Source organism: Eutrema salsugineum, unplaced genomic scaffold (assembly GCF_000478725.1).
Source record: "Eutrema salsugineum unplaced genomic scaffold, Eutsalg1_0 scaffold_2, whole genome shotgun sequence".
NCBI lineage: Eukaryota > Viridiplantae > Streptophyta > Magnoliopsida > Brassicales > Brassicaceae > Eutrema > Eutrema salsugineum.
The window spans coordinates 5,751,642-5,778,840 of NW_006256829.1; the positions used below are offsets into that span (position 1 = coordinate 5,751,642).

The 27,199-nt window shown below is 37.1% G+C and overlaps 8 protein-coding genes across 11 annotated transcripts; 4 read left to right on the plus strand and 4 right to left on the minus strand.

Moving 5' to 3' along the window:
* The first annotated feature begins 891 nt into the window (after positions 1-891).
* LOC18017910 (protein EXPORTIN 1A) lies at positions 892-9,496 on the plus strand. Its single transcript, XM_006400178.2, has 32 exons — positions 892-990; positions 1,649-1,765; positions 2,225-2,317; positions 2,403-2,474; positions 2,638-2,745; positions 2,819-2,901; positions 3,031-3,169; positions 3,255-3,323; positions 3,410-3,487; positions 3,648-3,710; positions 3,802-3,846; positions 3,995-4,102; positions 4,215-4,313; positions 4,441-4,644; positions 4,805-4,864; positions 5,023-5,133; positions 5,427-5,524; positions 5,723-5,831; positions 6,078-6,143; positions 6,229-6,327; positions 6,414-6,494; positions 6,563-6,652; positions 6,808-6,893; positions 6,994-7,074; positions 7,169-7,351; positions 7,499-7,565; positions 7,854-7,964; positions 8,087-8,194; positions 8,282-8,419; positions 8,522-8,659; positions 8,761-8,865; positions 8,967-9,496. The coding sequence occupies exons 1-32, from the start codon at positions 892-894 to the stop codon at positions 9,087-9,089; spliced, it is 3,231 nt and encodes a 1,076-aa protein (XP_006400241.1). The 3' UTR covers positions 9,090-9,496.
* A 171-nt stretch (positions 9,497-9,667) lies between these two features.
* On the minus strand, positions 9,668-11,392 carry LOC18017911 (UDP-glycosyltransferase 78D2). Its single transcript, XM_006400179.2, has 2 exons — positions 10,814-11,392; positions 9,668-10,647 (listed from the first exon to the last, which is right to left on the minus strand). Exons 1-2 carry the CDS (start codon positions 11,307-11,309, stop codon positions 9,752-9,754), a joined length of 1,392 nt encoding a protein of 463 aa, XP_006400242.1. The 5' UTR covers positions 11,310-11,392; the 3' UTR covers positions 9,668-9,751.
* LOC18017912 (ADP-ribosylation factor 1-like 2) lies at positions 11,339-14,584 on the plus strand. Of its 3 annotated transcripts, none has more exons than XM_024155812.1 (8): positions 11,339-11,429; positions 12,603-12,701; positions 13,038-13,128; positions 13,457-13,572; positions 13,748-13,807; positions 13,888-13,953; positions 14,055-14,252; positions 14,338-14,584. In XM_024155812.1, the coding sequence occupies exons 2-7, from the start codon at positions 12,645-12,647 to the stop codon at positions 14,241-14,243; spliced, it is 579 nt and encodes a 192-aa protein (XP_024011580.1). In that variant the 5' UTR covers positions 11,339-11,429; positions 12,603-12,644; the 3' UTR covers positions 14,244-14,252; positions 14,338-14,584. The 3 variants fall into 3 exon arrangements, with proteins under 3 accessions (XP_024011580.1, XP_024011581.1, XP_006400243.1); XM_024155813.1 differs by lacking the exon at positions 11,339-11,429 and adding an exon at positions 11,949-11,965; XM_006400180.2 differs by lacking the exon at positions 11,339-11,429 and having other exon boundaries at positions 12,419-12,701.
* A 282-nt stretch (positions 14,585-14,866) lies between these two features.
* LOC18017913 (serine/threonine-protein phosphatase 4 regulatory subunit 2) lies at positions 14,867-17,650 on the minus strand. The gene is made up of 8 exons (XM_006400181.2): positions 17,412-17,650; positions 16,926-17,006; positions 16,661-16,709; positions 16,463-16,559; positions 16,026-16,078; positions 15,565-15,627; positions 15,202-15,472; positions 14,867-15,100 (listed from the first exon to the last, which is right to left on the minus strand). The coding sequence occupies exons 1-8, from the start codon at positions 17,510-17,512 to the stop codon at positions 15,039-15,041; spliced, it is 777 nt and encodes a 258-aa protein (XP_006400244.1). The 5' UTR covers positions 17,513-17,650; the 3' UTR covers positions 14,867-15,038.
* A 1,720-nt stretch (positions 17,651-19,370) lies between these two features.
* Positions 19,371-20,765, minus strand: LOC18017914. Its single transcript, XM_024155811.1, has 4 exons — positions 20,189-20,765; positions 19,944-20,059; positions 19,626-19,837; positions 19,371-19,501 (listed from the first exon to the last, which is right to left on the minus strand). The coding sequence occupies exons 1-3, from the start codon at positions 20,492-20,494 to the stop codon at positions 19,639-19,641; spliced, it is 621 nt and encodes a 206-aa protein (XP_024011579.1). The 5' UTR covers positions 20,495-20,765; the 3' UTR covers positions 19,371-19,501; positions 19,626-19,638.
* LOC18018684 lies at positions 20,650-23,523 on the minus strand. Its single transcript, XM_006400183.2, has 5 exons — positions 23,317-23,523; positions 22,090-22,609; positions 21,796-21,996; positions 21,521-21,709; positions 20,650-21,446 (listed from the first exon to the last, which is right to left on the minus strand). Exons 1-5 carry the CDS (start codon positions 23,428-23,430, stop codon positions 20,773-20,775), a joined length of 1,698 nt encoding a protein of 565 aa, XP_006400246.1. The 5' UTR covers positions 23,431-23,523; the 3' UTR covers positions 20,650-20,772.
* An 829-nt stretch (positions 23,524-24,352) lies between these two features.
* On the plus strand, positions 24,353-26,314 carry LOC18018685. Of its 2 annotated transcripts, none has more exons than XM_024156654.1 (6): positions 24,353-24,703; positions 24,855-25,067; positions 25,168-25,334; positions 25,577-25,662; positions 25,772-25,835; positions 26,012-26,314. In XM_024156654.1, the coding sequence occupies exons 1-6, from the start codon at positions 24,392-24,394 to the stop codon at positions 26,040-26,042; spliced, it is 873 nt and encodes a 290-aa protein (XP_024012422.1). In that variant the 5' UTR covers positions 24,353-24,391; the 3' UTR covers positions 26,043-26,314. The 2 variants fall into 2 exon arrangements, with proteins under 2 accessions (XP_024012422.1, XP_006400247.1); XM_006400184.2 differs by having other exon boundaries at positions 25,577-25,658; positions 25,767-25,835.
* A 363-nt stretch (positions 26,315-26,677) lies between these two features.
* Positions 26,678-27,181, plus strand: LOC18018686. The gene is made up of 2 exons (XM_024156561.1): positions 26,678-26,912; positions 26,991-27,181. The coding sequence occupies exons 1-2, from the start codon at positions 26,678-26,680 to the stop codon at positions 27,179-27,181; spliced, it is 426 nt and encodes a 141-aa protein (XP_024012329.1).
* The last annotated feature ends 18 nt before the right edge of the window (positions 27,182-27,199 follow it).

Genomic DNA, 27,199 nt, shown 5'->3' on the forward strand with positions numbered 1-27,199 from the left:
AAAGTTATATTACAGATGACTATTAAGGTGAATGCATTAACTTGCACTTTTTTTACGAGAAAGTTGATTTTATAAAATAATAACAAAGTAATGGTTTTCTTTTTCAAAAAACTTAAATATGTGATACTAAATATAGTTTTCGCGGGAAAATTTAAATTTATAATAAAAATGTAGAACTAAATATAGTTTTCGCGCAAAATTTTAAATTTGTCTAATATAAATAAAAATTATCTATAGAAAATGAAAAGTTATTATTTTTTTTAGAAAAACTCAAAAAATATGTAGTACTAAATATAATTTTTGTGCGAAATTTAAATTTATTTTTATATATTAATCATATAGAACTAAATATAGCTTTCGCGCGAAATTTCAAAAATATTTTATACAAATAAAAATTATTTAACAGCATTGAATCTATAAAAATTTAAAATACATTCCATAAAAAGAAAACTTGTCCTTTATGATTGTAAATTCAGACCTTTTAAAACTGTTCTGTTTTCTTAAATCTTCTATCTATCAAAATGTTTTTTGAGAAAATAAGTAAATCTCAAATTCAAATTAATTAGGAAACTGATTAATTAGTTAGGGAAGAAAAATATAATAATATAGTAATAATAATAATAAATTAGTTAGGAAAGAAGATGAAAACAAATTTCAAAGTCACTCCTTTTCTCCCCGTCCCCTGCGTCAATTTTAAGCTGTCTTCGAGAACGCTCTCTCTCTATATATAAACTTCCCCTTTTTTTCGCTCTGTGAAAACCATCTCTCCTTCTCTCTCTAGATTTTGTCCCCTTCCTTTCTCTCTCCTAGGGTTTTCGTCTCGCTCACTGTTAACAGTCTCCGCTATTTGGCCTCCGAAGATTTTACTGCGACTTTGCACATCTCTCCGCCATGGCGGCCGAGAAGCTAAGAGACTTGAGCCAGCCGATAGACGTCGCTGTGCTCGATGCCACTGTTGCGGCCTTCTTTGTCACCGGATCTAAGGAAGAGGTGCTTCAATTTCTCTGGGTTTTTTGACTTGTGGTTTCTGGTTCGTCGGAAAATTTTGAGGGATTGGACGAATGATTAGCTTATTTTGCGGGTCTGCTTATCGCTTGAGCGTCCTTCTGTCGTTCGTCTTCTTCTCGATTGGCTTCGAGTGGGACTTAGGACGGTCTCGTTGTTAGGGTTTTAGCAGTCTGATACGTCTTTGTTTTGTTAGACGCTCGATTTTGGACGATTTGACCGTGTTTCTACAAGTTCTGCACTGTATTGATGAATTACAGTGGTTTAGTTAGTTGCTCATTGGGTTACTGAAAAGTCGCTTCATTCTATTTGGGTTATTGAGATCTTCCTTTGGTAAACTTAGTCCTTGTTTTCTCATAGCTTTATCGTTTCCTCGCGTCTGATGTGTGTTGATAGAGTATCCAGTTCTACGGAGTAGCAGAGGTTGAAATTATGAATTTCCCAATCATATTTGAAAATTTATACTCTGGGTTCGAGGTCATCTGGCATTATAATAGCAACACGTAAAAGAGATATTTTGTCATAATTGCTTAAGTTTCTGATAAAGGATTCTCATAGTTCTGCTTCAATGTCAACATTTACCTCATTTGCATTTGAGTTTCTACATTGAATTAACTGGCATTGCTTCGAAAAACATGTTCAGAGAGCTGCTGCCGACCAGATTTTGCGGGATTTGCAAGCTAATCCAGATATGTGGCTCCAAGTTGTTCACATTCTACAAAACACAAAGAGCATGGATACCAAGTTCTTTGCCCTTCAGGTTAGTTTCAACATGCTTTTATGATACCCGGCATAGTGGTATTGCTGTTACTTCGACAGATGTAGTGCAGGAAATGTTTGATATTGTGCAATGTGTGTAATTAAGTCAACAATTAAATATGATTTATGATATTTAGTTCAATTCCAAACAATTATTTGCGAATAATCAACTTGTTAGGCTCTGGCATCTGTTACTTTGACCTAAGCAGTGCCCCATTGTTGCTGAAAAGGTTTGATTTCTTAGTTTCAGATATGTATATACGCATTGCTTTCAGGATCTTCTTATATGAGATGAATTAACTGCCTGAAGAATTGACTTTAAATTAAATTGATCAATGAGTTCTATGCATTAAGATCCCAAGTTATTGTCTCATTTCTTTTAGAGAAAATTTGGCCAAGGCTGGTTATTGCTTATCCACTGTCGATTCAAACTGTTAATTCTTTTGGCATTCACTCTCAGGTTCTAGAAGGTGTTATTAAGTACAGATGGAATGCACTGCCTGTTGAACAACGAGATGGAATGAAAAATTACATCTCGGAGGTCATTGTTCAGGTATTTACTTTTGGAGGCCTTAAGTTTTTCTATGGATAAAATTGGGAAGCTAGGCAAAGATTTGACAATGGAATTTACCTTGCAGCTATCGAGTAATGAAGCGTCTTTCAGATCAGAAAGGCTCTATGTCAACAAGTTAAATGTCATCTTGGTTCAGGTATCTGTAGCACTGTCTGATAATATCCAATGCGTTTGCTTAGTTGCAGTTTCTATTATCTATTTGGTTTCGGTAGCTAATGCTTATGGATTTGCTTCCAACCATAGGCACATTACAACCCTTTTTTGGATCTTCTGGCATAACAAATATTTTATACATGCAGATAGTGAAGCATGATTGGCCGGCAAAGTGGACAAGTTTCATTCCTGATCTAGTTGCGGCTGCTAAAACTAGCGAAACTATCTGCGAAAATTGCATGGCCATTTTGAAAGTAAGGATCTTTACATGATTTTGTAATCAGTTCTCACTGGAAAGCGAAACAATAACATTTATTCCTTTGATAGCTCCTAAGCGAAGAAGTTTTTGATTTCTCAAGAGGAGAGATGACTCTGCAGAAGATTAAAGATCTGAAACAATCTCTCAACAGGTATGTCAGACTTTTCGAGAATCTTATAGTTAGATATTAACTTTTCAAACTATATTAAGTATCTTGTCCATGCTGGTTAAGCGACGTCGTAGCTATCATTTATTTACCTTTGTGTTTTAATATGTGCAGCGAGTTTAAACTCATTCACGAATTATGCCTATATGTCCTATCAGCATCACAAAGACAGGATCTTATACGCTCAACACTGTCTGCACTACATGCCTATCTTTCCTGGATTCCATTGGGCTATATTTTTGAGTCTCCTTTGGTAATATACTTAAAAATAAGATATATATTGATGTTAAGTGATACCACAATTATGTTCTTCTGATGTCTGTTCTGGCTGTTTACAGCTTGAGACCCTCCTTAAATTTTTTCCCGTGCCAGCTTATAGGAACCTCACTCTTCAATGTCTGACCGAGGTATTTCAGTTGTTTTTAAGTTCGGCTCCCTATGAAAATTTGAGTGTATAATATAATTTACTATTGGCTCGAATTTTGTCTGCCAGGTTGCAGCACTTAATTTTGGGGACTTCTACAATGTCCAATATGTCAACATGTACACCATATTTATAGGGCAGTTGCGGGTATATTAGCTGTCTTCTTCTGTTGCTTATATTCATTTTATTGTCTTTTTGTTCGTTGACATTCCGTTTCCTTTCTGTTAGTTTATGTAGTAATTTTGGTCTACTTTATGCTTTTCTTGGCTTCTTGCCTTATGCTCTACACTTGTTCTAATATTTGTAGACAATTCTCCCTCCGAGTACAAATATCCCTGAGGCATATTCAAACGGAAGTGGTGAAGAACAAGTAAGTATTTTCTGCGAACTTGGTTTCCAGGCAGCTCGTTGGTTTGAATAACTTATCAACATTATGACGGTGTGTCTTTTGTCACCTTTAGGCATTTATCCAGAACCTGGCACTGTTTTTCACTTCGTTTTTCAAGGTAAATCTTTTTCTTTGTTGAGTTAGATATCTCATGTTGGTTTTCTGGAATACATGTATAATGATGGTTTACGGTTTGTGTTTTAATGCTTCCAGCACTCCTCATCAAATGCTTAATTATTTCGTTATCTCTGCATTTTCTTATGCAGTTTCATATACGAGTCCTAGAATCAGCGCCAGAAATTGTCGCTTTATTACTTGCGGGTCTCGAATATCTCATCAATATATCATACGTTGATGACACTGAAGTATTTAAGGTATGTAAACTGCCATTGCCAATACAGTTTACATTTTCCCCTTAGGGATGCTTTTATGCGCTTTTCCGTCATCTGAAAAATGACGGTTTCTACTTGCGTGTGGATTGAGCAGGTTTGTTTGGACTACTGGAACTCGTTGGTTTTGGAACTGTTTGATGCACATCATAATTCTGATAACCCTGCAGTAAGTGCAAGCCTGATGGGATTACAGGTATGATGTATTCCTTGACTAATACGGATCATTTTCTATTTTTACATAAGGTTGATATTATTGTTGTACATTGTATCAGTTAAACTTTCCTTGCTTTGATTTGGTTACTAACCGTGCATATTCCCAGATGCCTTTCCTTCCTGGTATGGTTGATGGCCTTGGTGCTCAAGTCATGCAGCGGCGTCAACTTTATTCTAATCCAATGTCTAAATTAAGAGGGTTAATGATTAACCGCATGGCGAAGCCAGAAGAAGTGCTTATTGTTGAAGATGAAAATGGGAACATTGTCCGTGAAACTATGAAGGACAATGATGTTCTTGTCCAGTATAAGGTACCAATTTTTCTCCAGTTCATATGGCTCTTCATCAGCTATGTTAGATATATACCAGCAGTTTCATGAATTCAGGGAAATTTTATTTTTATTTGAATCCTACTCTTTTGCTATAGCCTCTTTGATTTTTTTTCCTCATTTCTTGTTTCAACAATTGCAGATAATGCGGGAGACATTAATCTACCTCTCACACCTTGATCATGAGGATACGGAGAAGCAGGTACAGTATTTTAAGTTTTTTTTTTAATAGGGGAAACTATCAGTAGTACCTTAAATTTAACAACTTTAGACATGCGTTTTACTGGTACATATGTAAGATGTCTTTAGTGTGTTTCATTCTGTTGTGCTGATGTAAACTTCTGATTGTCCCTTCAAAAGATGTTGAGGAAATTAAACAAGCAATTGAGCGGGGAGGAATGGGCATGGAACAATTTGAACACTTTGTGCTGGGCTATTGGGTCTATCTCTGGATCTATGGCAGAAGATCAGGTAATTTTGCTAGAGCTCAGCCTGATTCCTTTTGTCTTATCTTTTTCGGAAAAATGGAAATTCTTGTTTGTGATGCAGTTCCTTTCCGTCTATTTGCTAGTATACCATATTCGTTTTGAAGTTAACCTAGTTAAAAAATTTGGATTGTCAACCTTAATGTTAATTGTTTTCTCGCTCATTAGCTCCCCACATTTTATGATTTATCAGTATCTTCCTGACTGCTGCTGTGTTCTGGGACTGTGTGTTCAACCTTGAGAACGAATGAATTGAGCTCCATGTTTTCTTTTTTTCAGGAAAACAGATTTTTGGTGATGGTCATTCGTGATTTGTTGAATTTATGTGAAATTACCAAAGGAAAAGACAATAAAGCCGTTATTGCTAGCAACATCATGTAAGTTTGTTCCTTCATATTCTGAAATATATTGTCCTGCTGAATTTCTGCTTAAGTTGCTATACTTCTATTATGCTGTATATTCTATGTTTCGCGAGGCTGCACTAGATTTATGAATACTTAACTGAAAGAGATGGGAGGGTTATTTATCTATTTTGTTAACTCTGGCCTCTCTGTTCTGCTTTGGCGTTGTTGCAGGTATGTCGTTGGCCAGTACCCAAGGTTCTTAAGGGCCCATTGGAAGTTTTTGAAGACAGTTGTGAATAAGTTGTTTGAATTCATGCATGAGACACATCCTGGTGTTCAGGTAGCGCTCCCAAACTTAAAATTTTTCTGAGATACGGTTTTCCAGGTAGAATCACAGATTAAAAAAAGGATCATTTGCTGTTAAATCCGAGGATAAGATCCGGATAATTTTTTGGATATTATAGTGGTAGCAAATGTATGCTCATCTGCTCAAGCTAGTATCTCACTCTTTATGGGTCTGAGCATTCGTGCATAGATTTTGCATATTTCTAACAAAAGATGCTTAATTCTTATGTTGCCTTTTCAGGATATGGCCTGTGATACATTCTTGAAAATAGTGCAGAAGTGCAAGCGCAAATTTGTTATTATTCAGGTTTGTATCACTATGTTCAGTTCACCTTTTTCTTCTTCCATTGTCTTCTGAATGAGATCCTAGTTATAATTCATTGAGCTTCCAGGTTGGAGAGAGTGAGCCATTTGTATCTGAACTCCTGTCAGGCCTTGCAACAACTGTTCAAGATCTTGAGCCTCATCAAATTCACTCGTTTTATGAATCTGTATGTTTTCCATATGCATTTCTGGTTTGCCAATCAGAGCTATTTCTCAGTTGTGACTCGTGATTTCATGATTTCTCTCTCTCCAGGTTGGTAATATGATCCAAGCAGAATCAGATCCTCAGAAGAGAGATGAATATCTACAGAGGTTGATGGCACTCCCAAACCAGGTATGTTAATTAAAAATGTGGCTGCCCAGATTGCTTTAACTGGCTATAACTATTCCGTTTTATTGTAGAAATGGGCAGAAATCATAGGACAAGCACGCCAAAGTGTAGAATTCCTCAAGGATCCAGGTGTGATACGTACAGTGCTTAATATCCTACAGGTCTGGTTTCTTACCTATTCTTCATAATGCATTATTATATTTATATCATCACGTTAAATCATGTCATTTTCATAGTTGAGTTTGTGCATCTGCTGGTGTTTAGATGAACGATTTTATTGCAAGCTTTAACTATTGACTTGTATTTTTCCATGCAGACTAACACTAGTGCTGCTACTTCACTGGGAACATACTTCTTATCCCAAATTTCCTTGATATTCTTGGATATGTTGAACGTATACAGGTAAATTCATGATACATTATTATAGCCTCTAATAGTCATATCACTCTTTCTTTTGTTATTTAAGTGGGAACTCATTTTATTTTCTTATTGGCTGCACCAGAATGTACAGTGAGCTTGTATCAACCAGCATTGCTGATGGGGGGCCATATGCTTCCAAGACATCTTTTGTAAAACTCTTAAGGTTTGGATGACTTTATGCACCAGAGTGACACGGTTCTTGATACTTGTATATGAAAAACTGTTATAATTTTGTATTGTTATGCTTTGCTGTACAGATCTGTTAAGAGGGAAACCCTTAAGCTGATAGAAACCTTTTTAGACAAAGCTGAAGACCAACCGCACATAGGGAAACAATTTGTGCCTCCGATGATGGAATCGGTTCTTGGCGACTACGCGAGGAATGTGCCTGATGCGAGGGAATCAGAAGTTCTTTCACTTTTTGCAACGATTATAAACAAGTATGCCTCTTTATTGGTTGTGTGCCGTAAGAATTATGGATGTGTACCATCTGCACTATTCTGGATATATTCGAAAACTATTGCTGCAAGAATATATTTGGAACTTTACTTCCCATGAAGCTAGAATAATCTGATATGTTCTTTCAGATACAAGGCAACAATGTTGGAAGACGTGCCTCACATATTTGAAGCTGTTTTCCAGTGTACATTGGAGGTAACCAAATTTATGGACAATGTTCTTTGTTATCTCTTCACACTCGCACTACAGCTGTTAACATAAATGAGGAGACTGGGCACTTTCACTGTGGTAACCTTGAAGTAATTTAGATTGAGAAAGTTAATCATATTTTCACCTACATTAGGGAGGGTCTTTTCACTTACAGAAACGTTAAGCAAGTGCCGCAGTATGTGATTGTGATTGACGGGATGAAAAAACATACAATGAGGTCTGATATATGCTTTGTAATTGTATACTTTATTGACAATTTCCATTCTTGTGCAGATGATAACTAAGAACTTCGAAGATTATCCGGAACACCGCCTCAAGTTTTTTTCATTACTCCGTGCCATTGCTACATATTGTTTCCCTGCCTTGATAAAGTTATCAAGTCAGGTTGGTGAATATGTTTTCGCATTTTTTTTCCCTTCACGTGATCTAAGGAGCTTATGGCCTTATTTCTAAGTCTTGACTCATTATTCTCTTATCTTCGTAACTGTCTTGCCATTTTGCAACAGCAACTGAAGCTAGTGATGGATTCAATTATCTGGGCATTTAGACATACTGAGAGAAACATTGCTGAAACTGGGCTTAATCTTTTGCTTGCGATGCTGAAAAACTTTCAGGTTTGGTGTTAATTTTCCCTTCTTTTAGCTCTGTGGTTGTGGCATTTATTATTTTCTCATCTAACATTTTACCTCTGATTGTGGCAGCAATCTGAGTTTTCTAATCAGTTCTTCCGGTCATACTTTATACAAATCGAGCAAGAAATATTTGCTGTTTTGACTGATACCTTCCATAAGCCTGGCTTCAAGCTGCATGTGTCGGTGCTGCAGCAACTGTTTTGCCTGGTAAAAACATGTTATCTTATTTATTGGTGGCTGAAGTGATTCGTTTGCTTGGAAATGGGTAGTTGTATGTGCTTAAGCGGTTTCATTGATTATTTGTTTCAGGTTGAGAGTGGTTCTTTGACAGAACCTTTGTGGGATACTGCAACCGTACCTTATCCGTATCCGAACAACGCTGCCTTTGTTCGTGAATACACCATCAAGCTATTGAGCTCTTCGTTCCCCAACATGACTGCAGCAGAGGTAAAGTAGAAACTAAAACCAGTAGTTTTGCTTTTACAGTTCTCATGTTGATTCCCCCTCTTCTTTCTCAAATCTAACATTGAATATGAATAAATATACAGGTCACACAATTTGTGAATGGACTTTACGAGTCTAGAAATGACCCGTCTGGATTTAAGAACAATATTCGTGACTTCCTTGTACAGTCTAAGGAATTTTCCGCTCAGGTAAATTTATTAAATGTTCTTTCACGAATCCATTCATTTGGCTTTACAAAGTCAAAAACTAATAATAGACAAAGCTAATTTGTTGGATATCTAATTTTCAGGATAACAAAGATCTCTATGCTGAGGAAGCAGCTGCGCAGAGAGAGCAAGAGCGTCAAAGAATGCTTTCGATTCCTGGGCTTATTGCTCCTAATGAGATTCAAGACGAGATGGTGGACTCATAAAACCAATAAGGCATGCTACAAGAAGACGCTTTCCTGATTTCCTTTCTAGGTTTGGGAATTAGGAAACAGTTGGTGAGGGACTCTAATTTCCCCGACTATCTCTCTGCTGCCATTTTTTTAAGCCTTCCCAATAATTCGATTTTGAGAATTGGAAAAGCTAAGAAAATAGAGAGATCTTTGGGAGTAAATTAGTGTCTTGTTTGGTTAATTAATTGGGCTTTGATGTAGATTTAAACCTTAGGGCTCTTCTCTAGTTACGTGGTTGGCTGATTTTTTATTTGCTTTAAATATTAGACATTTTTTCGGGTGTTCTTGTTTATCTTACTCAGTGATTCGTGTTTTAGGTGCAAGACATTGTTTAACTCATATTATGAGTTACCTTTTAATAGAAAGTGTTCTTTTGTTTATTTGTTATTATATCCAAAAATTAATCTGGTACTAATTCGTCCAAAAATCCTATGAAATTCTCAGTGGAGCTTCTTACTGAATGAATCGTGTTCTTTATTTTTATCAGAAGTCTTTTTGGATTAAACCGTATATAGTAAGTATATAGTAATAATTCTCACAACTACATAATCAAACAATACAGTATTATTCATCCTCTTTAACTCTAATTTTATTACCATTAATAGAAAGTTTTGTTTATCTAAACTCAGTTTGAATTAAATCGAAATGTTCACAACTGCATCCAACAATCCTTCGAAATTCTCAAAGGAACTTCCTTTCGCAGAGACAGCTTCGTGTGCTTGCTCTTTAAGTTTCTTAGCATTACCCTTCATCTTTTTACCATCATCTTGAACCAAAACTCGATCCAAACACTTCTCAAATCCATCTTTTGTAAAGACTCCATTGATAATGGTCATTCCAATCTCCCACACAACCTCAACTGCTCTTCCGTTAAGTCTCTGATCACCAAAAAACGGTCTGCAAATCATCGGCACACCTCCTGACACGCTCTCCAAGACGGAGTTCCATCCGCAATGCGTCACAAACACACCCGTTGCTTCATGTTTGAGCAGTTCCACTTGTGGAGCCCAAGGAACCACCATCCCTTGCTCTCTTGTCCGTTCCAAAAACCCATTTGGTAGATGAACCATGTTCTTCTCCTTAAGCGACCAAACAAACGGGACTTTGCTCGATTCCAATCCTTGTGCTATGGCCACAAGCTCTCCAGGAGGCGGCGTCATGACCGTGCCAAAGCTAATGTACGCTACAGAAGCAGGGGACCGCTTCTCAATCCAAGCCAAGCAGCCGTGAGGATCGTGCACTAGTAGTGTCTCTGTTTGAGAAGTAGAAGATGATAATAACGCGAGAGGACCGATGTTGATGTAGCGTTTGAATTCCGATTTGAGGTTCTTGGTCAGTGTAGGATCTAGTTCTTCAAAGGAATTTATGAAAACAGCAGTGGCACGAGGTAAAGCAAGACCCATTTGATGCAACGTGTTTGAGAAAACAGAGTCTAGATTCCCAAACACAACTCCTTCTGGTGTGTCTTTGACTCTCATCTTCTCCATTCCTGAGATAAACCCTAGTGTTTCCTCCATACGTCCATTGACTTCTGTAAAATCAGGAACGTGTTAAAAAAAGAAATCATCAAACAAAAAAATACATATAATCACTGCACATTACGATTTTTCTTTGATTGCATATTTAATGGCTAAAAGACAAAACCAAAAGACTTCATTTGTTGCGTTTAAAAAGTTAAAAACTTTTGTAGTAGTAACCTTTGACACCGATGGTTTCTCTGATGAGATCTGTGTAGAGATGAGCAGAGAGCGAATTTGGTCCGGCGGTCCAGAACGCAACCCAACAAGCCTTCATCTCCGCCGCAATATCCGCCGCGAACCAGAAGAACGCATCCGTTAACACGCACTTCACTTTCCTACCGACCTCCTTCTCCGCCGCGGCGATTGCTTCTCGGAAATTCTCCGGCGCGGCTACGAGAAAGAGCTCCATCGTCTCCTGTGGTCTCCCGGAGAACACGTAACCATCCGGAACGCCGTCTGAGACGTCGAGGACTCGAACGTTCGCCGGGAGATCTGCGTCGTCGACGGAAGAAAGTAAGGAAGAGTTGGATTGGGCGGTGTTGAAGAAGGAGAAGACGGTGGTGGGGCCGGCGGATGCGAGACGGCGCGTGACGGCGAGGAGAGGAGCTGCGTGAGTACCGAAGGGGAAAGCGAGAACTGCCACGTGGGAGTCGTAGATTGGGTCTTTGGCCATGATATAGAAGGCTGAGTAACGAAGTAGGCAACGCAAAGAGGGAGATTTTAAATAGGAGAAGAAATGGAGGATGAACCACCGAGCAAGTATAAAGCTCGTGGCGGTGTCTCTGGTTGTTAGGTACCTCTCTCTCTCTCTCTCTTTATCAATTTCGGGTCAACAATATGATTTTTCTAACCCAATTTAATTTGCATTAGAGATTGAACTTTTTTAATTTTGCCGATTACAAATTGACGATAAATAAAACAGCTTCTATATAAAAAAAAAAAAAATTCTCTTAAAACTATAAGAAGATGTTCATTTGACAGGAGATTAGTTTCCTTTTAGGAAATAGATCAAACAAAATCCAAACATTTGATGATTGAATTTTCCCACCAAAAAATAATATTATCATTACATGTTTCGGCTTTCAGAATCTATAGCAGTAGGAAGATTGGCATGAGGTTTGTCGAACGTACTACGTAGTTAATGTTCGGTTATGTAATGGACCAAATGCTAGAGTGATACTTATTTGTTTTGGTGGTGGTCCCATAATAAAACAATGGTAAAAATGATGATATATATATTCGTTTTGGTAGGTAAAATTCGTGGCTCATGGAACTTCTCGTATATCACTTCATAATTTCAATCCTCATAATTTGTCGGAAAGTTTAAAGGTATTTTGGGGCCGTACCTTTAAACTTTCGTTTCTAATACTGTATATATATATATATATATATCTATATGTGTGTGTGTATATATATGACACAAAAAACGAACATTTTAGATGAAAGATGTACTGTTATACTAAAACGTACTCATAACTGTCTCCTACTTCTCCTCTTTCTTGATTCTCATTTTAGTGTCTAATTAGAGTAGCAAGAGAAATGAAATTTTATAACTAGGTTGCATGAAGCTCATAAATATACGCGAAGCCATTTAAAAATTATGGACAAATTACCAATAAAGATTAGGGAACGGTTGACGAATATAAAAAAATTAGGGAAAGTTTCTAATCTGAGCCAATCAGTCAGCCAGCCCATAAAGTTTGGGCCGCGATTATGAAAATTTCATCCCTTATAATCTGTAGTAACATTTGCTAATATTATATTCCATAAAAATGTGAGAATGTCGGAAGTAATAATAATCATAATTTGAAGGAAAAATGGAAATCAATGGAATATGAATATTCAGTTTGAAGACTTGTTCCTGAAATCCTTTGGACCTGAACGCAATCTCTCTGATATTTCGTTACCTTCTCGAAATCGATCTTCAATCGTCTGATTTTCTCTTTCTGTCTGGCGCGAATATAAGGAATAAATTGTTGCGGAGAGTTTTTTTTTGGGTCTCGGAGCGATGGGTCAAGCTTTTCGTAAGCTATTCGATACTTTCTTCGGCAATCAAGAAATGAGGGTAACTCTTCATCTCTCGATTTCATCTCGATCATTTTCCGGGGTTTCTTGGCTGGATCTCTGTGTTATTTATCGTTGAGTTTTAGTCATAGCTTTTATCGTCCATGTCTGATCTCGATGTTTTGGAGTTTAGTCATATTCTTATGTGCTTGAAATCTTGTAGGAACATTGTATTCTTTTTGATGAGATTTAAATCGATGGTTGATTCTTCTCTCTTACTAATCATGTCTCTGTTGTAAGCTGTGGCATGATGAACAGAAATACAGAATTGAAGAAATGTTTTTGAATCGTGTTTTTCTTTTGATTTTCAATATTGCGATGATATTGTCATTGTCAGGTCGTTATGCTGGGGCTGGATGCTGCTGGCAAAACAACTATTCTCTACAAACTTCACATAGGAGAAGTTTTGTCAACTGTTCCCACGATTGGTACGCTTTGTGCTTTCTTTTTTGCCCATTTCTTAAGAAATATTTCAGGACCTGTGTTATTGCAATAGCTTTGATTATTGTTCTCATCGGATAATTAGTGGGATTGATTCCTTGGTTTGTGGAAAAAGATTTGAATAGATCTTCGGTGAAATGTGTTAGATTCATTTTATTAAGACGTTACATTCTGAATCCATAGGTCATCTCTGTGAATTTCTCTCCGTGTCATGCAGTTATGATACATTTGTATACTATCGTCATTGTTTTGTACATTTTCCCTCGGGTTGCTTGGAGTGTATGATTGCCGACAGTTTAAATCTTTGTTACGCAGGATTTAATGTTGAGAAAGTTCAGTACAAGAATGTGATGTTCACAGTTTGGGATGTTGGTGGCCAAGAGAAACTGAGACCTCTTTGGAGGCACTACTTCAATAATACTGATGGACTTGTATGTATATACTTACTCTAGCTTTGTGATTTCATTCAGATATTTAGCTTTCAGTTTGCCCATCTCTATGTCGGCATGTGTTATTCTCATATGTGAACATGACTTTCAGTTTGCCAATCTTTGTCCATCTTTATTGATTTATTGTATAAAATGGACTCTTTACATGCGCTTGTAGATATACGTGGTGGACTCTCTGGACCGAGAGAGGATTGGGAAAGCAAAGCAAGAATTTCAGGTTCTTATATCTTAAAATTTGCAGAAGACCTTACGTATACTCTCTGTGAAGTCTCTTAACCTGGTCTCTGATTTATCCAGGAGATCATAAAAGACCCATTCATGCTCAACAGTATCATTCTGGTTTTTGCAAACAAACAAGACATGGTAAAATGGAACTTAAGTGTTTTTATTTAGTTTTTGGCTTTGTTTCTCGTCAATGTTTATTATTCATCAATACACTTCCTTTGATCACTGCTGAATATTAGAGAGGGGCCATGTCACCGAGAGAAGTATGTGAAGGGTTAGGCTTATTTGATCTCAAGAACAGGAAATGGCACATACAAGGAACTTGTGCCCTCCGTGGAGACGGGCTTTATGAGGGCTTAGACTGGTTATCATCTACGCTTAAAGATGTCAAAGCCGCTGGATTCACGTCCGTTGGACCCTCGTTTTGACTCTTTCAGGTAATTTAAAGACCTGAGAAACCTAATCACTACAATAACTCCAGTTTCATGAGATTGATCTTGAAAATGTCGTTTCCCCTTGCAGGTATTAAAACAGTAATCACGAAATCAGAATACTTTTGTTAAGGAAAGAATTATCTTCTTCTCATGGTGGCTCTATTATAGATTCAATTAGGCTACGTTTTGATTTTGTATCATGCTGCCATGAGAGCTTCATTGTATATTCTGTTGAAGAAATATTGTACCCATGTGAAAACCTTCCATTTTGTGTCATCATTGTCCGCTTTGATATCATCATTTTATTTCTATAACAAAAGAAATTTTTTCTTATATAAATATTTTACTCGAAATTTTGGTTTTTGGGTGGATTGACAAGCAATTCAGTTTAAAAATTGCTTCATGTTATGCAGAATATAGATTGTTAGATACCTAACACAAACCAAAATTTGTATTCTTAGTAAAGAGGTGAGAGTTTAACTTTTTATAATATTATTATAGAGGTTAATACAATGCGTACACTTTCCTCAAGAATGGTCAGGGTGTTTGTTAAATATTAAGGAAAGAGTTTGATTTACGATATGCTTTTTGGGATATTTGGGTGGTGAAGCTTACTCGCAGATTAAAACCCAATCTAACCTTATATATAAACCAAATCCACCAAAACGCAAACCTTCTTTAAAACATCAATATCCAAGAACATCTCTAATCCTAGAACAAACATTATATTCCGAGATCAGTTTTCGAAGCTGATCATGTTTAAACTGTGTCTCTTAAGGCATATAAGGTTCAAGGCAACCGCGAACTTCCCTCCTCTGCAGCCATTGAATCCGATGATGGTTTTGCACCAGCTAAAGAAGAAAATTGACAACTCCAGATGATAAATAAAACATGTCCAAGAAATGATAAAAGAAAGAATAGAAGAAAGTAAGAACAAAATCAGATACTTAACTGATTTCGCTTGAAGTCTCACTCTCACTCGCCGTTGTCATTGTCTCTGATGGTTCATCGAATGTCTCCATGTCAATAGTCATAGCGTCATCAACTTCTGGTTCTTCCACCTCTGTCATTATCTCATCCTTGTCGCCTCCAATGGCTTCAATTCCATTTGGTGCCCAATTTTCTGCAACCGTTTTTGTGTCTTCGGTTGCTGCGTTTGCATCCTCAGTGGTTTGTGATTGCGGATCCGCACTGATGGATAACATAGAAGTAACCAACAGATTCTGCAAAGAATCGGACAAATTCCCACAACATTCAATGAAGGAATGTTTCTATCAAGTATAAAATCACAAAGGTAATAATTTCAAATCTGTACCTTTTCTAATGCAAGAGCAAGCTTTGAGAGCTTTGGGTAGATGCTCCTGGCAGACAAAAGGATCTGTTGAACACAAATAAATCAACAAGCTTTGTGGTAATAAACTTTTACACAAATAAGAGGGGAGTTTTTCTAAGACACTTGCATGGCATACTCTGTCAATCACAATTTTCCCAAGATTTACAAATGGCTAATATATGTCTCCTAGCCTAGTAAGACGAGTAGAAACATTTAAACATGGAACAATACTGATATATCATAATTTCAAGGAAATAAGTTGGTTTAGGAATCCATGAGGATAGATAACAAGTTAACAACAGAAGAAGGTATGGAGTAGACCGATTCTTTTCCCCTTACACTACCGCCCAAGTGGTTTTTTTTTGTATTAAACCTGGCGAGCTAATAAGATCATATATCTCCGACATTGAAGTAAATCATAATCAGCAAACGCATCTACTTACCTCACAGAGTCTCTGCAGTGTAAATGGAGGACCTTCGTCGAAACTAAGAAGGGCTGCAAAACAAGACAAGAAAAAGAGAACAATCAGAGTTGTAAAAGCATATATAAAACTGGAGAAGGTCAGAACAACATAAAACAGCTTAAACAATTGAATTGCAAATCCCTTGATTTAACTCTCAGCATATGTTCCCACACTGTACAATCCCAAGCCATTTCATTTCATTCAAACAGATCATTTTTTTCGTAGCAATTTTGAGATAAAAAGGATGGGTGGAGTTATAGCTACTCAATTGAAAATCGATTAGACAATGTGATTGACAAGATAAGTAACCCTTTGTCAGGCCCCTACGCCAAGAGTCTTCTAACACTTTCAAACTCTCATCTACAGTACTTTTTTGCAATCAAAGTAACAAAACTAACAAATGAGTAGATATAGACCTTCATCCAATCGACTAACCAGCTCTGAATATGTTTCTCCAAGGGCTTCTTTTTGTTGTTCGTCCGTCATCGTTGCCTCAGGATACTCTGACAGAACCTTTAAAGCGCACCATATACAGATAGTTAGGCATTGTAATCATTGGGATGGATGTGGAATGATATTATCTAAAGCACACTGCTGGTAATACCTGCACATACCTTCTTCAACCACCACGATAGCTTTCCCTTTAGTTTCTCCCAGTCCTGCCTATAGTATTTAAAGGAATGAAAGTAGTCAACTAGATGTAGCAATACAGAGATGAGACCCTAAAACCTAGAGAAGTACTCAGAAAGAAAGTCACTCATCATTTCATTTAACACTATACAAAAAAACTACAAAACCCGTAAAGGAAGAGATAAAAGATGCCAGTTTAAGTGCTTAAACCAACCATGCGTACTCATAGCTATTCAAAAGCGTCATTACCAGAACTTGCCGGTAGATGCTACTGCTTCTAATGAGCCTTTTACTTCTTCCTCAGACATTTCAGCATCCTGCACAGCTCCTCTGCAAAAGAAGATCAATCTGTTATAGCACAGAAATGAGTCACTTGACACCTGAACAAACAAAACAAAACATAACAAATCCGAGAAGAGATCCACCAACACGAAGGTATGCCAAAGTTAAAAATAGCCTCGGGAGTTTCCAACACAGAAAAGAAGTTAAAATCAAAATCTAAACTCGTAACTAAGAAGTTCAGCAAATCGGTGAAAAAACTAGATCCGGAACCAACATCAGAAACGTAGGAGGTGAATCATCGATTCGAGACTCAGATATCCAAGAAACCAAACATTTTTCACATAGACCTAGCATTAACTTATAGAGAGAGAGATAGGTCGAAAGAATTGAAGCAAGCAAGAGTAATGAAATCAAAGATTTCAAGTAACGAGTAAAGAAGGAACAGAAACATACGGATGCTCGAGAATTTGGGGAAGGACGACGTGATCGTGGCCGTCACTGGGAGGTGGAACGGAGGAAATGTCGGGAGTTTCATGATCCAATGCTGATGGCATCTCCGTTTTGGCTTCAGAGCAATCTCCAGAATTCGTCGAAGAACCCTAAATCCTGAATCCGCAATTAGCTGGTTAAATTTCGATGAGGAGGAGGAAGTTCTAATTTTGCTCTGACCCGACCCGATTTCAAGCCGATTCAACCCGATCGATTTTCTTTGTAATTGTAATGCGCTCATTTTACATGCGAAAAGACGTGAAGACGAAAGGTGATATAACTAAGTATACTATTTTTGTCTCGTGGTCCAAAGGATAAATCTTTTGGAGAATACGCTGACCTAACAAAGTTTCTTATATATATAACAACGACCGTTTGTTTAGTCTATTTTGTGTCGTCGCTATCTTCTTGTTTTTGTTTTCAGTCGAGAAGAGAAACCTTATAAGAATGAGCCAAGAGGAAAATTATACGATTGGGCAATCGTTCGAGAGAAGAACCGCTATTTGAAGCAAGTGTCCGTGTCCAAATCATGCAAAGATTTTAAGACTCACAAGAAAAAAGGGGAAAACATTTCTTCTCACTTAACCAAGTTCACATCTTTAAACTCTAATTAATTAGAGAACGAAAAAAATAAATCTCTACATGATTATATATATATATATATATATATGAATATAGTATTCCAACTTAGCAACAAATGTATATAACTTAAAAAAAACATATTTTTATAAGCTTTATGAATCAAAGATTAACAGCGATGCTCTAGGAAATGTACCTTTTTAGGAATGGAAGATGATTCTTATGATTTTGGTGGGATATTGGAGGTAAAGGAAAAGATAGAGGGAAAAAATTACCAAATACTCTCCAACAAGAGAAGAAGTTTTAATATCAACCCATTCTCAAAATCCTCCAAATCCACAAATACAAGAAGTTATTGAAGAATCACAAAGGATTAACCACTTATTTTTAATATCATATTATCGAAGTTTGTCACAACATGGAATTTTATTTTGTTCCTTTGTATCTCTCAAATTTTATTTTGTTGTCTTTTTAAACAGGAATTTGGGGATGGAATTCGACTAAGTTTTAATTGGACTCGTACGCATTTGGATTTATTCGGGAGTATTTTCGAGCAAACTGTAGATATGATGAAATTAGTGTTTGATGTATATATATATATATAGTATGTATGAAACTGTAGCTTGTTATTTCTATTTAATGTATAATAAAGAGAATAATTTTTTATTAAAAATATCTGTTTCATGATCATGTAAACTATCGTTTCTTAACGAAACAAAAAATCATTTTCAAAAATGCACAAATAAATTTTTTCCTTTTACTTCTATTCTTTTAAGTCTCTGAACTGGTTTTGGTTTCATCAATCGTTTTTATGATCTGGTAAAAATAATTTCTAGGTCCACCACTTGGAAAAATTGTGGTTGATGGGATGACTGCATATGGCCAATTGTTTTTTTGGTGTAAAACACTTGGGGAAATACTTGGGGAGTCAAGGGTTAGGGGATATTTGTCTGGTGTTAAAGTTGAACATATATACAATCATCTTTACTTGTTTGAAGAGAGACATTGCCAATGTCTATTGTTAAACTTGACAGAATTTTGTTCATCAATAACAAAGCTTCTTAGTACTTTGTAAAATACAAAACAATTCTTCATCTTCTTCTCTCTCTTACTGAAAAGCTTTAATCTTTCTCCTTGTAGAATGAAGCACTTAATTTACCTATAATATAACTTCACCCTTCTCGATCCATCTTGCATAATTTCAAATTGTTTTCTTGCATTATATGGCTGTTTCTTGTTAGTGTTCGAGCCTCCCACTTATATAATTTTTAATTACTTTCAGTTACCAACTTTACTTTCAATTAAAAACTTTTGAAATTGCACATAAACTCAAACATAATTTAGCTCAAAAACACATAATCCATAAAAAAAAAAAGTACAACATAATTCTGCTCACATTATTCCACCCAAGTTACACTACCATAAAACCTTCAATGCAAGTTAGCCCTTGGCTAGCTCGTCGTCAACATACCAATCTGCAATTTAGGCAGAAAGATTAGAAGTTAAAAAGTGGAAAACAGACAAAAAATACAACGAGATATCATGAAAATTGACACAATAAAACAGCAAGAAGACTAAAGGAATAATAGGGGGATATACCTTTAATATAAATCTAGGTTTCGGGTTTGGGACTTGGTCTGCAGAGAATTGGGAAAGGAGGTCGGTTGTTTCCAAACTTGATCGCCTTAGCTTGGTACTCAACAAGAGGTCCATTCTGATACTCTCGAGCCATAAACGTGATGTAGAACTTCACGTTACCATATCCACGTTCAGTAGCTCTCAAAATATTTACCAATTCCAAAGTTTTTCCCCGTAAGATAGAAAAAAAAAACGAAATTCTGCATATATATAAATCCATCTTCTCTAAAGAAACTACAAGTAGTAGTAGTAAATCTTTTTCTGACTCAATTACTAACCTTAGTCTCATTGAATTTCTTGACACACACATTAACAAGTTCTGTCAGGTGTTCAATCCTCACAGGATCTTCCAGATAAACTTCGTAGATTCCGTTCGAATGATCAGGAATAAAACCCTTAAACAGCCCCCCCCCTCCCCCCCCCAAAAAAAAAAAGAGAGGCAAAATTTAGGTATACGCAATCTATCGATTTTGCAGTGACAAAGAGAAGAAGTTTTCAAACTTATATACAAAAAAATTCCTTACCTTACTCTCGAAAGCCTGGAGCCTCTTGCGGTAGTATTCGTCATAAAGTTCCTGGGTTTCGTAAAGCTTACGAATCCGAGGATTGATTATAAACTCACGACCATCAAAGCTATCGACATCCCACTCAGGTTCCTTCGAATAGTATCTATACGCACGCCACTCTTCCTCGGTGCCCATGTCGCCGACGCTGATGAAGCTGTCGTCGCTGCTGCTATCGCTATCTCCCTCGTCGTCGATCTTTTGCTTTTTCGTGGGCGCAAAGTCTGCATCATCCTCCGTCGTCGCATAGTTTGGTTTGGTAGCCATCGTGAAGAACACGAAGAAATCTTCGAGATTTGGAAATTTCAGATTCCAAACTCCGAATATCCCGAGTTATTAGTTATGAACTTATAAATTCTAGAAATTAGGAAAAAAATGGAGGATCTTTACCTTACCAAACTTGTTCCTTAAATTGAGATTTCTTTGCATCATAAAGGAAAAGGGTTACTCTTTTTATTTTTATTTTTCTGTCTGAGGCAATAACAAGTAACAACAACAACAAAACATAAAAAAACAGAAACGCATTTTTGAATCCACCACTCTTTTTACTCTGCAATCTGATTATTATTACCAGGCAATATCTGCAACGCATTTCTGTTGTTACTGCTCTTTATAGAAAGTTCCTTCACCATCTTCACCAGTTGCCTCATGCTCACATCTTTCAACTTCTCTGCATCGATCTCCACCTTCTCCTTCTTCTTCTTATTAGCTGCACCTTTCCATTCTCCATTATCACTATCGTTCACATTCATCATCTTCTCCATGTTGTTCTCCTTGTTCTTATTATCCACGTTGACCAGCTTCATAGCCGACTTCTTGGGTGGAGTTGTTGTTGTTGATTTGTTTGGTCTTGGAAACTGAACTGAGATTGGTTCTGCTGCATGTGGAGATAATGGAGCTGTTTTGACTGTAGCCTCTTCAAGAAGAAGATGAGGAGAAATTGGAGCAGCAGCAGAACCTTCTGATTCCGAAAAATTCATCTCTTCAACAGCAGTATCCGATCCCAAAACGGCTTGTGTCGAATCAGCATCAGAGATATTGCCGTCTGAGTCAATATCCGAGTTATCTTCTTCCGGTTCAGTTTCTGAATCACCACCATCACCATCAGTTTGGTCTTCATCAAAGCTGTTGATTTTCTCTGGCTCAGGACCAATCTCCTGAATTGTCTCTTGGTAGTCGGCTTGCAATAAACTGTTGAAAGCTTGATCGTTCTTCCACTCTGCAAAAGAAAGACATTTTAAATTTAGAAATGTAAACAAGAAAGATGGTCAGGGCTCGCTATTTGTTGCATACCTTTATTATCATTGTTTGTATCAGTGTTTGCATATTCCAAGACAGGATTATCACCAAGATCAACATGAACCTCAACATCTCGAATCTCTGGTTCATTTTCATTCTTCTTCAAACTTCCCTCACAAATAGCTTTATCAGCCTGCGATGCTTCTTCTAGCTTGTCTACTTGGACTAAACTATCCTCGGATTCTGCGAAAGAAAGCCACATAATTTAGAAATGCAAAACAAGAAAATAGCAGACAACATTGTTGGTTGTAAATCATTGCTTAGATTACCTTTTTCATCAATCATAACTTCATTCATCTTCTCATTGTTGGTCTCATTCTTTGCATCAGTATCACCAAGATCAACATATTTCTCAAGACCTCCAGTTACCTTGTCGCTGTCATTCTTCAACATCTTCCATTCTTTCTCCATGGAAGCGCTTAAATCTCTACCAGGGATAACTTCAGTATCCTCACTTCTCTCCTCCGAATCTGCATAATTACCCACCAAACGCATTATAGACCAACCAATTTATCTGATTAAAGCACAAAGCATTGAAAGAAAGAAAAGGCATTGTATCTAACCAGCTGGAATCTTCTCCTGTGCAGATACTTTTTGTTCTGTTTCTTCATTCTTCTCAGGTTTATCATTAACCGAGGTTTCTTTAGTCTTCAAACTCAGATCAGCCATACATTTCTCTAACAGCCTGGTTGATCTCCTTGTGCTGTACACCGACTGGACCAACACATCCTTCTTACTCTCCTGAACTTTGCTGCTACAAGAAGTTGCTGCTAAAGCTTTCCTTGTGCTTCGTGCTGCAGGAGTCTTGGCCACATTGTCTTGAGACTTGACAATGTTAGTATCCGGTTGTTGAGAAACATTCTTGTTTATAGTTTCCTGGTCCATTTCTGTGATTGCTAGAGACTTGCTCGTCATATGACAAGAACGGTTCCCCAGCTGTGATGACGACTGAGGTTCAGCTTTTATTGCTGTCTTCCTTCGAGTTGTTCTAGTTGCAGTACTTGGCGGCTGCTTTGCTACACTGGTTGGTGACTGAAGAACATTGGAGTCGGATTGATTCATGTATTCATTAAGACCTTCAACCTATTGATTTGACAGGGAAATGAAAACAAAGCATTAGTGGTGTAATGAATCCTGCTGCAAAATCATATTGAAAGCACAGGTAAAATTCCATATCCAGGAGTCAAAATACAGAATCACAGTGCATTAGACGAAACCACAAGCAATGACCAAGATACGACTTTATATAAAACACATACGACAACTCAAGAGCGAAAACTACGACTCAGACTTGGTTCACTGAAAAATGATCTAAAAAACAGCAGATTAAACCGAAATGGCGAAATCAACAAACATTTATGAGGATCAAATTCACCATTTGTATAGATTAAGATCAAGCATCAACAGTCATGGAGGTAAACCGATCATGAACACGATCTCAATCAAATCAGAGTCCATTTGGATGTAAACGATGGAATAAGCAGTGATCGAGCACGGAGACGACATTTTGAGATCCAGAAATAACGAGACAAAATCTAAGAAGCAAAAATGAGTTCTCGTTACGATCACACACGACCTCAACCAGCTCAAAGTGAAGCACAGATTCACCAGCTCAAAGTGAAGCTCAGATTCACCAGCTCAAAGTGAAGCTCAGATTCACAATACTGACTTGAAATTGAAGCAGCAAAAGAGCCAAGATGTAATCAAGGATTTGAACGGCGAATGATATAGCAAAAAAATTGTTGGGATCCTAAAGGGAAATGGAGCGAACAGAGGAAGAGAAAACTTACAATGTCAAGAGCTTTGAGAGCATCGGCCATGGCGAGATTGGTCATATTGGCAGGGATTTTGTTCCTCTTGCAGAGAAATTGAAGATCCCTTCTCAGAAGGCTGTGGAAATCCATATCCGCGAAAATAGAGAGAAAGATAAATTCCTTTTTGAGTTTGTGATTTTTTTCTTTTGGCTGGGGAGAGAGAAAACAAGATGTTTTTCGCCTATGAGTAGAAAGGTGTGAGGATATTGAGGGTATTTATACGTCGTCGTCCCCAAGAGATGCCATTGAATCCCTAAGTTTGGAAGTGAGCGTTGGAGCGGATGTTTGAAATTTGAATTTTCTGGAATTACTAATATTTTTTTAATCTGCCAAAACAAGCAAGAAAATTTCCGAAAATTACAGTACGTATTTCAAAATCATAAAAAAATGGAAGTACTGTATGTATATTCATGGGCCGTAGAGGCTGTAAAGCCCAAATAGAAGCGTTAATTTTGGGTCTCAAACTAGCAGAAGGGAGAGAATGCATTAGTCGCTTGCTGGTGGAGGTGGTGGTGATCTTCATCATTCTCAATCAGAAGAACCTCCTGAGGATTAGCCAAATTTAAGTAATTTTCAAAACCAGCAAAAAATGGCAAAACAGGCGTTACATCCATATAACATCATAACATCAAAAGTTTTTGGTTCGTTATTGGAACATAACATAACAGATTTACTTCAATTTTTTATTACAAATCCGGAAAATACATACAATATAAGAGAAGAGTTTTGTTTGCTATGAATTGTTCCTAGTGTTTGACTAAAGTAAGTGTTGTTAGTGTTTTTCATAATCAACTATTTGTCCATGATCTGGACAATAATGTTCATCCATGATAATTGATGACATATTCAATGTCGTTCCTCCATAATTAATCCAAAATATCTACTTATAATTCGTGCGAACCCCTAAGATAAAACCTTAAAAATATTATTAATAAAAAATCTGAAAATCTATTTATATAAATAGACTAAATATTTGTAAATTGTAATCCTTAAATTTTATGAGGAAGATGAGAAGAGTGTGGTCAGAGTGGACCGTGCATAGCACACGAAAATGTTGCGATTACCACGAAAAGGTTATCTCTTTGGAGGCTTTGACACCTCCACTAAAAAAGAGCAAAAGCTTCTCTCGCGTCCTCACAAAAGCGCATGCAGCAGCTTCGAAAGTTTTAACATCTCCACGAATCAAGAAGTAGACAAGCTTCTTCGTTCGATCACATCAGAAAGAGAGATCCGAGAGAGAGAGAGAGTGATGGCAACGTCTGGTGCGATTTCAGGAGCTACTGTCTCTTCTTTCTTCACCAAAACTGCTTCAACATCAAACCCATCTCCCAAACTCCATTCATCTTCCTCTCTCTTTTCCCAGGTCTTTCTCTTCTTTTCAATCTCTTTAAAATTTTCAATCACAAGCTTGCTTACTATGAAGGGTCGAGTTTGATTTCTCGTTTTCTTCCGCTAAGATGTGATTTGGAATTAGCGTCATCTGAAAGTATGAATCTTTTTCTATTTGTGTTTAGAAAACTGGGTTTCAGGGAGTTTCGTTGGAAGATTCGAAGAAGAGTGTATCAGAGATTTTCGCTGTGTCGGAGAGAAAGATCGGAGTGTTGAATGGGTCGAGAAGATTCGAAATCAAAGCAAGAACAGCAGCTTCGAAGACAATAGAGGTTGAAGTAGACAAGCCTCTTGGTCTGACTCTAGGACAGAAGCAAGGCGGTGGAGTTGTCATCACCGTGAGCTTTCTTTGTTTTGTTTTAGTACCTTTGCAATGAAGTGGCATTCTTGTATATATTTTGTTTTATAAAATTAAGGAGAGTTTTATTTAATTTTCAGGGTGTGGAAGGAGGTGGTAATGCAGCAAAAGCTGGGCTTAAATCTGGAGATCAAGTTCTGTACACAAGCAGCTTCTTTGGAGATGAGCTTTGGCCTGCAGATAAGTTGGGGTTTACTAAAACCGCAATTCAGGCCAAACCTGATTCTGTCTACTTTGTTGTCAGCAGGTGAGAGTGTGTGTATGTGTGTTTGGCTCTCTTGATTTGATTTAGGTGGTGATCTTCCTAGAAATGTGGCTTCTCTGTTCTTTGATAAATCTTTTTTGAGGTTAAGTTTCTCTTCCTATAATATGTCGTTATATTTTCCCAAGACTTTGCTTTTCATAAAACAGTACCTGAGGTTTCTTCTGATGCTTTGTGCGGTTCTTAACTTGTGTCTGATGCAATTTGTGTCATTTGATCAAACACAGAGGTGCAGAAGTTGATGTCAAGAAACTGAATAAGCGTCCGGCTCCTCCTCGTTTTGGAAGAAAGTTAACCGAGACTCAAAAGGCTAGTATACTAGTTCCAAGATTGGAATAATACCATATCATCATCAAACCCTTTTTTCAAAGCTTAGATGGTTTCTTTGTCTGAACATTTTCTCTCGCTCTTTTGCAGGCAAGAGCTAGTCACATTTGTCTTGATTGTGGGTTCATATACACATTACCCAAACCTTTTGATGAACAGGTGAGTCTTGATCCTTATCACTTTTGTCCCAAACATCTCTAGATCACAACTTCTTATTGTTCTTCCCATTCTTGGATAAAATTGATTTCAGTAGCTGTTGGCATTCGAAAACTTTCCGGTTTGGACACATCTTATAACTGTGTTTTTGATTGTTTTCTCGGGGTTTGTTTTTGCAGCCGGATACATACGTATGTCCTCAGTGTATAGCACCAAAGAAAAGGTTTGCGAGGTATGACGTGAACACAGGGAAGGCCATAGGAGGAGGATTGCCTCCGATCGGTGTTATTGTTGGCTTATTAGCCGGTCTTGGAGCTGTTGGGGCTTTGCTTGTGTATGGTCTTCAATAACATTTTTATAAACTTTTATAATAATGTCTATCATCAAACAAGTCCTTTCTTAAAAAGCTTTTGTGATTGTAAACCGAGAATGAATGTTGATGACATTCACATCAATTTGAGAGTTTAATTCAGTTTTCGTTACGTGCCGGTTTCAATAATTACATGATAAACGATACAAGAAAGTAGAAACAACCTTCACAGAGAGTTTCAACTAAAACACGTTTTCAGCCCATAATAATTTTTTAATTAATTTGGTTTACTCCTTAATTATCTAAATTTACAAGCTTTTTTGTCTCTCGATAAGTACAAATAATTAAAAGAAGATTTTATCCATTTGTGTTAGACCAAAAAAAAAAAGGAAAAAAAGAGTTCCAATCTTAATTCCTAATCCTAGTTGTTTTATAATTCTAAATTCCATAGAAAGTTACATAAATACAGAGGTTAAGGCATTACAAGAGCTTATACAAAGGTGAGTTCTAAGAGTAAAATCATCATTAACAAACGATGTCTAAGGCAAAAGACTTCAAAGAAGCTTTCAAAAAGCTCGATCAATTTAACAACGGCGAGATCTCAGAGAGTGAATTTAACGTGCGTGGCATTATAGGCAACGATTCTACTCCTATGACAATGTCTGCAGTCGATAATGTGATTGGAGAGCTTGGAGCTGATGGTGAAGACCGAGTATTCGGAGCTTCCACGTTTTTGGTTAGACATCGTCATTTATCTCAAGCTCTGATTAATGAGCAGTTGAAGAAAGAGTCACGTGTGTTTAATCCCGACGAGTTGAAAAACGATTCATGTGTTTTTATTAATCCACACGAGTTGAAAAAGGAGGTTGATATGTTTGATCCAGAAGATAATGAAAATAAAACAGAGAATCAACTTCAAGTCTCGAAGAAACATGTCGAGAATCAACTTCAAGTCTCGAAGAAACATGTCGAGGATGGAATCCCTAAAGACTTGGAAGATTGGGTTGTGATAGAGAATAATGACTTGGAATCTTCTTAGGTTAATGGCTTTTTTTTT